General features: G+C 49.5%; 1 protein-coding gene and 1 long non-coding RNA gene across 2 annotated transcripts in view; both read left to right on the top strand.

Annotated features, from left to right (window-relative positions):
* The window catches only part of LOC148654365 (uncharacterized), a 140,445-nt gene that overhangs the window by 62,601 nt on the left and 64,643 nt on the right, over window positions 1-13,201 (top strand). The window lies entirely within an intron of this gene.
* On the top strand, window positions 4,052-13,200 carry LOC148654370 (uncharacterized). Its single transcript, XM_088646589.1, is given in 5 exon segments — window positions 4,052-6,801; window positions 6,854-8,841; window positions 8,844-11,812; window positions 11,815-11,860; window positions 12,827-13,200. Coding segments are annotated over 5 exon segments (8,127 nt in total).

Here is a 13,201-nt window from a genome sequence, read left to right on the forward strand (position 1 = left end):
CAGTGAGGCTTCCATAGTACCCGGATGGAATAGTGCACGGTGGGCTTTTTAAAATAGTTTTTATTTACGTAGACAGAATATGAAATAAGATACAGAAATAGGCACTTCACATCCAGAAGAATTCACAATTATAAAAGCTGAAACATACTTTTTACGTATTTCCATTGTATGTCCTTTTTTACTTAAAAAAGAAGGTCTTCTTTAGCTCAGCTGGCAAGAGGTTCGAGCCAGTGCAGGGAGGCACGAACTAGGGTGGGAGCGGCGAGGGCACAATCCCCTGAACCTGAATCCGTTACAATAACAAAAGGACAGACAATGGAATACGGCTATTTCGAAGTCGCAATTCTGAGATGCTAAGTCGCAATTCTGAGATGCTAAGTCGCAATTCTGAGATGCTAAGTCGCAATTCTGACTTGCTAAGTCGCAATTCTGAGATAGCATAGCGCGTTTGTTTTTTCCTCCCTGGCGGAAATGGGCTTCCATTGCTGTAGATTAAATGAATCGCTTTGAAACATCTAAATTCGGAATTCTGAGTTGCTAAGTCGGAATTCTGAGTTGCTAAGTCTGTAAGATTAATTTCATAAAAAGCAATAGAGACGTTATCGGGGTTTTTAAAAATGTTTACAATTATTAGCTCATACACGAAGGGAGGTTCTGTTGTCTTGTGTGAACTGCAACAGCACTGTGAGAACCACAGTGTCACGCCCTCTGCAGCCAGAGGGCGCTCCTTCTCTGTCCTGTCCCTAGTTTCCGGTCTGCTGTCCTTCCTGTCCCTCTCTTTCCCTTGGGCTATATATTTCCGGGTCTTGCACTCTGTCCGGGCTCAGCTTTGACGTTCGGATGTCCTGAGACCCGCCTAGCACCAGGGCGCCCCACGTCCGCTCCCTGAGGGCATAGGTTTCTATACGGCATTCCTGAACTCTTTGCACTATGAGCCCGGGCCTTTTTCCTGTCTCGCCGCTACGCATATGGGTCTTTTCCGCTCTCCTGCTCCCCACGGTTAGTCCCTTTGGACGTCAGTGACAGAATGCTGAGCCACCTACTGACCCCGCGAGCGGTGTTTTTTTTTGTCTTGCCGCAGTTTTTTTTTCTTGTTCTCTGGGCTGTTTTTTTTTTCAGTTCCTCTATTCTTATCACTGGATATCACTCCGATCTTCCGTGCCTGTGAGCGGGTCCTGCACCTGGCTTTCCTCGGGTAGATCACTCCGATATCAGTGATTGAATGTTGAGCTGGCTTGCCTATTCTTATTACTGGATATCACTCCGAGCTTCTGTGTCTGGAGCGGGTTCTCGTGCCTGGCTCTTCCTGGTCTGGCTCTCTCCGATATCAGTGATAGAATGGTAAGCTTTCTGCCGTTCCTCCATTCTTTTCGCTGGATATCACTCCGGGCATCTGTGTCTGTGAGCGGACTTGGGTCTGGCTTTCCTCAGGTTGTCCACTCTGATATCAGCGTTAGAATGTGTACGTGCCATTTGCCCAGTCTGCGGTATTTTTCCCCGGGGTTTTTGTGTTTTTTTTCTTGTTTTTTGCCTTTTGTTTTGATTTTTTTTCTTCCTGGGTTCCCCTCCTTTTTGGTCCCCCCTGCTCTCTGTGTCTCGGAACTTTGGTTCCTATCTGTCTTGTGTGGTTTGTCTCCCTGGTCTTTCCCAGGTTTTTGTTTGTTTGTGTTTGTGCTTGTGTACTTTTTTTGTTTTAAGTCTCTGGAGCTCTTCTCTACCCCCCCCTTCCTCCTCCCAATAAAGGTTTATACCCCGGAGGAAGGGGTAGCTCTCAGCCGTGGATTCCCGGAGGTTTCCTTTCAGTTAAATTAGGTTTTTCCTCCCCCCAGTGCTGGGCAGCTTATTTATTTGTATGGGTGTCGGGAGCCGCCCATGAAGGGGGGGGTACTGTCACGCCCTCTGCAGCCAGAGGGCGCTCCTTCTCTGTCCTGTCCCTAGTTTCCGGTCTGCTGTCCTTCCTGTCCCTCTCTTTCCCTTGGGCTATATATTTCCGGGTCTTGCACTCTGTCCGGGCTCAGCTTTGACGTTCGGATGTCCTGAGACCCGCCTAGCACCAGGGCGCCCCACGTCCGCTCCCTGAGGGCATAGGTTTCTATACGGCATTCCTGAACTCTTTGCACTATGAGCCCGGGCCTTTTTCCCGTCTCGCCGCTACGCATATGGGTCTTTTCCGCTCTCCTGCTCCCCACGGTTTGTCCCTTTGGACGTCAGTGACACACAGTCCTGTAGTATCCAGTCAGTTTGTGTGTATTAACCCCTCTCTCTCTCAGTGCAGTGTTAAAGTACTGGAGTGTCCAGTCAGTGTGTCTGTATGAACCCCTCTCTCTCTCAGTGCAGTGTTAATGTACTGGAGTGTCCAGTCAGTGTGTCTGTATGAACCCCTCTCTCTCTCAGTGCAGTGTTAATGTACTGGAGTGTCCAGTCAGTGTGTCTGTATGAACCCCTCTCTCTCTCAGTGCAGTGTTAATGTACTGGAGTGTCCAGTCAGTGTGTCTGTATGAACCCCTCTCTCTCTCAGTGCAGTGTTAATGTACTGGAGTGTCCAGTCAGTGTGTCTGTATGAACCCCTCTCTCTCAGTGCAGTGTTAATGTACTGGAGTGTCCAGTCAGTGTGTCTGTATGAACCCCTCTCTCTCAGTGCAGTGTTAATGTACTGGAGTGTCCGGTCAGTGTCTGTATTAACCCCTCTCTCTCTCAGTGCAGTGTTAATGTACTGGAGTGTCCAGTCAGTGTGTCTGTATGAACCCCTCTCTCTCTCAGTGCAGTGTTAATGTACTGGAGTGTCCAGTCAGTGTGTGTGTATTAATCCCTCTCTCTCTCAGTGCAGTGTTAATGTACTGGAGTGTCCAGTCAGTGTGTCTGTATGAACCCCTCTCTCTCTCAGTGCAGTGTTAATGTACTGGAATGTCCAGTCAGTGTGTGTGTATTAACCCCTCTCTCTCAGTGCAGTGTTAATGTACTGGAGTGTCCAGTCAGTGTGTCTGTATGAACCCCTCTCTCTCTCAGTGCAGTGTTCATGTACTGGAGTGTCCAGTCAGTGTGTCTGTATGAACCCCTCTCTCTCTCAGTGCAGTGTTAATGTACTGGAGTGTCCAGTCAGTGTGTCTGTATGAACCCCTCTCTCTCTCAGTGCAGTGTTCATGTACTGGAGTGTAGCTATTATGCTATTGTGACGGGAAAGTGAATATTTAAGACCGATACAAAAAAATAATAAAAAAGTCAATATAGTATACATATGTTTACATTTTCTTAAGAGTAAGAGCTTATTTAAGATAATCAAAAATATATATATATTAGACATAGTGGCTTTAGAAACCTAAGATATTTATAAGCAAATTAAGCGGGGTTAGAGGAGTCATTTGAATGTAAGCTGCATTAATAACCAGGCCTGCGCTGAACATCCACCCAAAACACTACTTCTGTGACAAACCACACCTTTCTCACAGACCCCCTGCTAAACTCTGACGCGGCGGGGTGGGTCGTTTTTAAAAAGACCGCGCGAGAGTGGACATGAAAGCAGACACTGCTGATGGTAGCGTTTCGGGAAGCCCTCTCACAGTTTTCAATGAAAAGGGTGAGACAACAGGATGCCAAACAGACCAATAGTGAAACAGAGGCCTGGGTGAGATGCATTATCACAGTGAGTCTGCGCTGCTCATCCACAGAATACTTGCTCTTTGCGTATGTCATGTCATTTATGAGGTTATTCAAGCAACGCATGAAGCAAATATGATGTCATTTTTACTTTACTGAATGCAAGCAGCTTAAAAAATCAACAGTTAAAAGTCAACACCCCAATAAAAGTCAAATGGGACTGCGCATGTTAAATATTCTGAATCTCTATTCTCAATAACAGCTTAAATACTTCAGGAGGGAGCTTGACTGTTCTGTTATTCTTAAGTGAACAATACAAAGTCAATTTAAACAGCATGAATTCATTAAAACATGATGGGTGATTTCCGTTTTGAATCTTGCCCTTGCTGCTTGTGTCTTCCAGGTGCTGCCCCTCCTTCCCAGCTAAAACTCAACCAGTCACAGACCAGCTCACAAAATGGGAGGCCATACATCTTCACTTTGTTCCATATGTCAAACAGATATGTATTATGGCTACAAACTACTTGACTCTGTTTTCAAGGCGTATGGTCAATTATTACCTGATAGTCCACATGCAGAAATAGATGACAGGCTTAAATCAGGCAAGTGTGGAAGGTGTTATGAAAGGTACTTGAGAGACAAGGAGAGAGACAAGGAAATGAGGGAGCAGGAGGAGAGGACAAATATGGCAGAGGAGAGAAGAAAGCATGCAGAGGAGAGGAGAAAGATGGCAGAGGAGAGAAGAAAGCATGCAGAGAAAGAGAGACAGTGGGAGGAGGAAAAGAAACAGATGGTGAGGAGAAGGCTAGAGGGAACTCGAGAGGAGACGGCCAGGAGGTGTGCTCAGGAGAGACGGAGGAGAGCAGAGGAGATCCAGCAACGTCATGGTCAAGTGGTGAGAGAGGTGTTTCAGGGACGGCGAGAAACCCTGAACGCTGGTGATTCAGATTCAGACAAAGGGCTACTGAACATCCTGTCCAGACAACTTGGAATCCCTGAGGCCGAGATCGATCTCAGGAAACTGTCCCCCCAGCAGGTCCTCTCTCTGTCCCTCAGTCTCCAGGAGCTGCTGTTTGATGACTGGGTCGACCACACCCCACTAGAAGACACCCTGCTTCACACCCAGGTCCTGATCACAGAGCTGTGCATGATAGTGCTGGATACCAGTGAGGATGGCTCGCTGGAGACTGCTGCTGACCAGCTACAGCTCATAGTGGAGACACTGGTCAGGGTGGTGAGAGAGGGAGAGGGACAGTGTCTGTACTTCACACAGGCCCTGTTCTTGACTTACACTCAGCTCCTGGAAACCTGCACTGAGACCCAGCTCACCACACTCTCCATCGCTGTGGCGTGGACCCAAGGGGACATTTCCACCGAGCAGCTCTTCCTCCTGAAGGTCCTGGAGCTGCTGCTCAGAGCCATGGAGGAGAGGAACGGGACAGCTGTGACAGGAGAGGTGAGGGGTGAGGAGGAGAAGTGTCTGGAGCTGATCCTGGACGCTCTGGTTCAGACATCTGAAGGAGGTGCCTTCTGCAGGCTGACAGCCTCGCTCCTGGGACTCCTGGGAACTGGCCGCTGGACTTGTACAGAGGTGCTCAGACTGTTAGACACACTTGTTCAGAAACCGTTAACCCCCGAGGATCTGCTGAGGATCACCGACCTGGTGAAAGGGAATGACCTTTCACCTTTCTGGACAGGCAGCGAGGGCTGCTCTCTGGACTCTTTGCTGGAATCTGAACACCCCGATACTGAATTTCGCAAGACCTTTGAGGAGAAGCTTCGGAGAGAAGGTGATAGGATACTGGAGTCTCATGTTTCACGACTGCGAGAGTCAGGATGCATCGATGCTGCGACTGCAGAAGTAGTGAAAGGCGTGGTGGGTGCCACCCAGAGGGAATTTGAGGACAATCTAAATGAAATCGAAGACAATGAGAATGAGGCTAAATTGCTCCACAGTGTTTTTAAAGGGTCCCTTAAAGGAATCAGGATGGAGGCAGCAGAGCTGGAGAGAGTCCTGTCAGCCCTGAGCAGAGCTGTGTTCCAGACCCAGGGCTACTGGCCCACAGTGGCTCAACTGGTCAGCTGGTGTGTGCTGGCAGTCTCTGGCACGGACAGACCACATGCTGTCATACCTCTACAGATCGACCCCTGTGTGGTGGCCATGTACGCAGCACTGAAGGTCCTACAGGGTGAGAGGGTGGGTGTGGTGCTGCGATCTGCCTCCTCACAGGACCACAGACCCCAGAACTGGACTAGTTTCTTCCAGCTGTTTGGAATCACGGTCAATATGAGCTGTGAGGAGGTGCTAGATGAAGATTTCCAAGATGACATTGTCTATGGCACTGTGGAGACTTCTTTCATGAGATTCCTTCAGCAGGGTCCAGATGTGAAAACGACAGGGTCTTCACCTCAGCCTCGACACTTTATACTAGACCAGGATGTGTCTAAGCAGGACCTCCAATTCCGCAGGATGTCCACAGGCTCAGAGCTCATGAAGAACATGGCTACCATTCTGACAACTCTGCTGCAGCCCAGCGTAAACTCAACAGAGAGAAAAACTCCAAACTTAAATCTCATTATGACTGTCTTCCACACTTTCTCAGTCCTGGATCACAGCTGCAGCTCAAGCACATGTAAAGAAAGGCTTACTGGAGTCTGCCTAGAACTGTCACACAGGGAAATTACAAAGGACGAGATATATGTCCTGAGGTTTCTGGAAACTGTCATGATTTCTGTCTGTAACCTGGAAGACAAACAGCACTCCACACTGATAGCTAGACAGTGTTTTGACCTACTGACTACCTATGCAATAACCTTCTGTCCTGGGGAGGACTGGAAAACGTGTCTCTGGAAACTCCTTGACCTGGTGAGACAAGGACTTTGGACACCAGCAGAGATCACAGACTTCTTTTATTGTCTGGTAAAGAAATTCAGAGAAGAAAAATGTACAACAGGCATAGCTGATGTAAAAATTCACAGTCAATATGATAATGACAACAGAAATGTAAATTTAAGCTCTCAGTTCAGTAAAGCAAATAATGCTGCTAATGCTCAGAATAAGAGAGACATAGCCTTTGAATTCAGTGATGACTTTTGTGAACCAAATGACAGGAACACCAAGACTGAGAGCAAAACTGTCCTCAGCAGAGAGAGTCAGCGCGGTGGTGTTCTCATCTCAATCATGAAAGTGTTACAAATGGTGGAAATGCATCGTTTGTCTCCCAGATTCAGGGACAGACACGACTACACCCTAACCCAGCTGCTGGTTCACCCAGAGGGACGCACAGGAGTGGAGGACGTTTTATGGATTGTTTGGCATCGCCATCGATAGCAACACCGACAAAACCACGGACAAGAGCAGGAAGGAGTGCTACCAGTGCGATGTGGTCTACGGCACAGCAGACAGCTTTGCGGCAGACTGCCTGCGCCAGAGTTTCGAGACGAAAGACATTCGGCCCAGACGGCAGTTCCAATGCGCCATCGTGGACGAGGTGGACTCACTCCCGCTGGACAAGGGGGTGCAAATGACCTACCTGTCCACAGACATGGCTCCCATGCAGCACCTCAACATTGTCTTGGCCATGATCTGGAGCATCGTCAGCCAACACGGCTTTGTGGCCACGGAGAACGGGCCGATGGTCCGAGGGCCTGTCCTGCCTTTCAACAGAGCTCTGTTTGACTCCATAGACATGGAAGGAGTGGAACCAGCTGCCATTCTGCAGATGGCAGAAGAAGAGGGTCTGATTCAAAAGGGTTTTACCAGCAGCTATGACAAACTTGAGACCACTGAGACATCATCCGAGGATCCAAATATAGGAATCCTTAAAGAAAAGCTAAGGACTGTGTCCCAGGACGACATGGTCCAGATATTCCAGATAGCCCATGAATACTTCCCATACCGTTTCACCACCTATACCCAGGATAAGACCGGGATCCTGCGTCTCTGCTCCCACGGCAATACTTCTGAAGGTGAAGATCTACCTGAGGTCTCCTTTTTGCTTCTGGAGGAGGGTCTCTGCTGTGGGCTGTACGACAAAGAGGAGCCCCTCTGGGAAGCTGTGGAGGAGAACGTTAGAAACCACTTGTTCTTCACTTCTGGCCAGACGGTAGAAAAGCAAGAACAGAAAACCTGTGTCCCAAGCTTCTTGCGAGAGCTAGTGGAGAAGAAGCTCAGTGTGTGGGTCCAGAACGCTTTCCTGGCCCTTAAGGTACAGGAGGGCCAGGAGTACATCGTGGAGGACAGCCGTGTCCTTCCGGTGGATTTCGGCTCCACGGGTGTTGTGGAAAAGAACAAGAAATGGGGGAACGGCCTGCAGCAGTTCCTGGAGATGAAGCACCAGACCACACTGAGCTGCATGTCCCTCGTCACCAACTTCCTGTCCAATGTAGCCTTCTTCAGGAAGTATGAAGGCCAGATCTTTGGGACAACAGGGACTCTGGGAACACAGGAGGAGACCGAGCTGCTGAGGAAGCTCTATCCTGGCCTCTCCACCTGCAGGATTCCCCCCTTCAATGGGAAGAAGCTGTACGAGGTGGAGGGAGTAATTGAGAAAGATGTGGATGAATGGAGGAGGAAGATATGCTCTTCTGTTCTGCAGCAGACTAAGCCTGCCGCCCCCTGCACAGCAGGACGGGCTGCACTAGTGATCTGTGAGACAATCAAACAAGCAGAGGACATCCACAGAGCTCTCTCTGAACAACTGAAGGAGGAAGAGGGAAAAGAGCACCTAAAGCTCTACGTCAACAGCAACACGGATAACTCCAGCATCACGGACAAGGCTCTTCGGCCTGGAGATGTGATTGTGGCCACTAACCTGGCTGGCCGAGGCACAGACCTCAAAGTCACAGACGAGGTGAATGAGGCTGGAGGGCTGTTTGTAGTTCTCACTTTCCTCCCACAAAACGCCAGAGTGGAGTTGCAGGCATTCGGCCGCACGGCGAGGAAGGGCAACCCTGGATCGGCCCAGCTCCTCCTCTGCTCGGCTCATCTTCAGGAGCCAGTGAAATCGGCCCCAGCGCTGCAGCAAGCCAGGGAGGCCCGAAACCAGCTGGCCAGAGACCGGGTGTCTCGTGTGCTACAGGATGACATCCCTGAGCTCTCACTGCGGGAGGAGCTCTTCTCCGAGTACTGCAAGCACCTGCAGGACATCTACAGCAGCTTCCCCGAGTCCGAGAGCCGCAGGGTGATGGTGGCTGTGCTGAATGAGTACTGGGGGATATGGCTGCTGAACAAGACAGAGGAAATGTCAGCCCGGACATGTCAGCTCTGGACCGGCTCAGACGAGACCTGAGAGAGAAAATGAAAGAAGCAGAACAAAAATGCCAAACCAACCAGTCTCCTTCTTCCAGCATCTACCAGTACATCAAGTTCGGGAACAAGCTGCTCTATGAGAAAAAGTGGGAAGAGAGCTCTGAGCTCTTCAGTAAAGCCATAGAGCTGGACAGCTCCTGGGCTGCCATCGCCCTCTATAAACGTGCCTACTGTACTTTGAAGAAACAAGACCAAGATTACTTTAGAAGGGCGAAAGAAGACTTGGAGAAAGCCCTGCACTCTGTGGAGCTCTTTACAGAGCAGTGTCTTACAACCCTGCAGCTGGTGAAACTCTCTGAGAAAGACTCTGGACAGAGCACCACTGCATTCCAGAGACAGACACAGGTCAGGATTCAGGTGCTCAGCAATGTTCGCATAAATATCAAAGAAGCAATGGAGAAACTGACAGAAATAGAACAGAAAAAGAGAGACATTCTTATAGAAGAGAGCTCCATCTTCTCCCTGGTGAAGGATCCAGAGTCTGACGTCCATGAGGAGCTGTACCGGGTCTACCAGCTGGGCCTGGAGCTGGTCTTCTCTGTGAAGGAGAAGCCCCGGTTCTGCTGGGAAGGACTGATAGTCTTTCTTCTAGGAGTGGCACAGATTGCACTTGGTATTGTTGTGATGGCGATGACTGCCGGGACCCTGCTTACTGTGGGTTCTGCTCTGATTAGTGAGGGGATATCAGACTGCATTACTGGAACTACAGCCATGGTGACAGGCGAGTTCAGCTGGACCTCCTGGATTATTGGCAAAGCAGTATCCCTGGCCGTGTCACTCGTTGGCTATGGACTCGGAAAGCTGCTTTCCAAGGGTATGTCAGCCTGCAAGGCGGGGGTTCGGGGCTTGAACAAGCTGAAGTCCCTGCCCAAGTTCATCTCCAGGCAGTGTAAAGGAGGCATGACGGGAATCATGAAGGAAAATCTGAAAAATGCACTGAAGTATGCTGGAAAGGAGGTTGTGCAGCAAACTATAATGTGTGGTGTGAGCAAAGCAGAAGAAATAGCAATTGATCGGATATGTGACCAAATAAGACATCACATCCGAGAGAAAGTATTCAAAACAGTTGAGAATAATATAGCCAGTGACCCACTAGGCCCCCTGGTGGACTGTGTGGTGGTCTCACATATCACTGAAAATGAAGATCTCGGACTCCTCCTGGATGATAAAGAGAACAGGAGAGAGTTACTGGGCATTTTCCAGACAGCGTGCGGGACAGTGCTTGAGTCACACTGCTCTGGGCTGGGCTGGCAACAGCAGCTGAACACCTCCATTCACAACATCGTGAATAAAGCCAAGCACGGGAACAATGCGACAGCGAACAGTGTCCTGACTCTAATCCGGGCTGCTCACATGGCCGTTCTCTGTGGAGACGCAGTTCTTTCAGCGATGGACCTCTGCAGGGAATTCAACAGCCAATATTGTGAGGAACTCGAGAAAACTTTGAAAAGGTTGAAGAAGAACGTGGAGAAAGAAGGGCTCTCCGGTGGTGATAAAGCCAATCTGGTTTCTTTTAAAACGGAGATAACCAAGATGATCTCTTCAGCGCTGGGTGACGCTATTTTTCAGATAGTTCACCAGAAATTCTCCAGCCACATGGTCAGTCTCGCCCAAGAACAGATTAACGGAAAGATTGGCCAATTGGTAAGCAGTACTCTGAAGACAAGCAGAACCCGAGAGAAGCTGGAAGCGGGCCCGCACACCAGCTACATCGCCAGTGCCCCAGAGTCACACAGACATGCCACAGAAGAGGACTTGATTGGCGTGACCGCCTATGCTATGAAAATGACATAGCGCACTGCTGATGGTCCAAGTAACAGCGCTGAGAGCAACAGCCTGGCCACACTGCTGGAAGCCAAGCTCCTGGCTGAGAGCAGCAGCAAGACTGTGGTCATTTACACTGAGAACAGTAGAGGAAAGCGCAGCAAGATGACTGTGGTGCATCCGAATAAATCCACAGAGGGCACCGTGGAGCTCCTCTACCACCCCAAGAGTGACCGCTGCCCCAACGGCCACTACAAGGCCCTGATCAACGGCCGGGTGGTGGAAGTGAGCGGACAGAGGAACAACTGCCTTTATGAGGCGTTCGCTCGCAGCCACCAGCCGACCGCTTCTTCAGAGACCATCTCCTCTGTGGCTGCCGGGCTGCGGTTGACGGGAGTCCAGATGAGCCTGAGTGATCCAGGAAAGTGGGCCCCGCTCATCAAACGCAAGGAGAGAGTTCTGAACATCCGAGGGGGCGGCTGGTTCATGGCTGAGGGAGGTGGTGAATATGTCAAGGAGACACAGGAGGAGTTTGAGAAACACACTGGTCGGGTTGGCAAATACAAAGATAATCAGAATTACCTTCATGAGAACGGAATAGGCAAGTTCATGAATGCTGACCACCAGCCTGCCGTTGACAGCGTCGTTGAGGCCTATTTTAAGAATCCTGAAAGTCCGCTGGTCAAAGGCTTGATTCACATGTGGACTGATGGGAAATACCAACTGAATAACCCCCCAGACAAAAATAAATTTAGGAGTCAGATGCATTCCCATGGAAGGAATCTGCCCACTGTCCTTGTGCCCAGAGATCTACACAGAGCCTTCCCAACAACCTGCAGTAAAGAGTTCAGACAAGCAGTGGCAGAATACATCAGCAAGGATGATGTGGAAGGCTTTCTGAAAATGGCTATACTGGGTGCTGCCCCGAATTCTATCTATGGGAAGAGTGGAAATGGACAGAATACAAATTTGGGAAATCGAAGAGTTTCTATCTATACAAACAAATTTCAACAGGCATCTCTGCAAGTAATAGAGGTTTATAGACAAAAGCTTCAGGAAAGCAATTTCATGGATAGTAATCAATTAGAAAAAAGTTTTGAAAGGGCAGAGCATTGGGTTAACAACAAACAGTACAATGACCAAAACGATCGCCATGTTCAACAGACCCAGAAGATTCTGAACAAGAGAAAGGTAAGTCCCTGCCATTCTTTAATGGTGTCTAAGTTATGCACTGAAATATCTTTTGTACACAACCATATACTGAGCTCCTTAGAGGTTTACAGGACTTTTACAGGTTTACAGGACTGCACTCTCTCAGTGCAGTGTTAATGTACTGGAGTGTCCATCAGTGTGTCTGTATTAACCCCTCTCTCTCTCAGTGCAGTGTTAATGTCCTGGAGTGTCCAGTCAGTGTGTCTGTATGAACCCCTCTCTCTCTCAGTGCAATGTTAATGGACTGGAGTGTCCAGTCACTGTGTATGTATTAACCCCTCTCTCTCTCAGTGCAGTGTTAATGTACTGGAGTGTCCAGTCAGTGTATCTGTATTAACCCCTCTCTCTCAGTGCAGTGTTAATGTACTGGAGTGTCCAGTCAGTGTGTCTGTATTAACCCCTCTCTCTCTCAGTGTCAGTGTGTATTAACCCCCCTCTCTCTTAGTGCAGTGATTATGTACTGGAGTGTCCAGTCAGTATGTCTGTATTAACCCCTCTCTCTCTCAGTGTCAGTGTGTATTAACCCCTCTCTCTCTCAGTGTCAGTGTGTATTAACCCCCCTCTCTCTTAGTGCAGTGATTATGTACTGGAGTGTCCAGTCAGTGTGTGTGTATTAACCCCTCTCTCTCTCAGTGCAGTGTTAATGTACTGGAGTGTCCAGTCAGTGTGTCTGTATTAACCCCTCTCTCTCTCAGTGCAGTGTTAATGTACTGGAGTGTCCAGTCAGTGTGTCTGTATTAACCCCGCTCTCTCTCAGTGTCAGTGTCTATTAAGCCCTCTCTCTCTCAGTGCAGTGTGTATTAACCCCGCTCTCTCTCAGTGTCAGTGTGTATTAACCCCTCTCTCTCTCAGTGCAGTGATATGTTCTGTGTTGCAGGCTGCCCCTGAAGATGGATGCGATCCCTCTCCTGTCGCAGGTTAAATCCGTTGTCCAGTGGGCTTCAGGAGACAGCGAAGGGGCTCGGAAGACGCAGGAGAATTTCCTGAAGCTGTGTCCGGTGGTCTCCCAGGGAACATCGGTCGTCCAGGCCCTCTCTGGGGATTTAGAAGGAGCCAGAGAAACTCAGCTCCAGTTTGCGATGGGGGTCAGCAGCATGGCCGACTCTGTGCCGGTCGTGGGTCACGTTAAGGGAGCGATTCACTACGCCTGTGGAGACGAGGAAGGGGGTGACAGCGCCATGAAGGCAGCGTCCCACTCTTCTGCAGTGGTAGCTGGGGGGGTGGGGGGGTTCCTGGTAGGGGGCCCCGCTGGGGCGGTAGAAGTAGGGACAGCAGCAGGAGCAGCGATAGACAGGATTGTCTCTGGCATTGATGACTAGT

Source organism: Lepisosteus platostomus, chromosome 9, assembly GCF_059453375.1.
Source record: "Lepisosteus platostomus isolate fLepPlt1 chromosome 9, fLepPlt1.hap1, whole genome shotgun sequence".
NCBI lineage: Eukaryota > Metazoa > Chordata > Actinopteri > Semionotiformes > Lepisosteidae > Lepisosteus > Lepisosteus platostomus.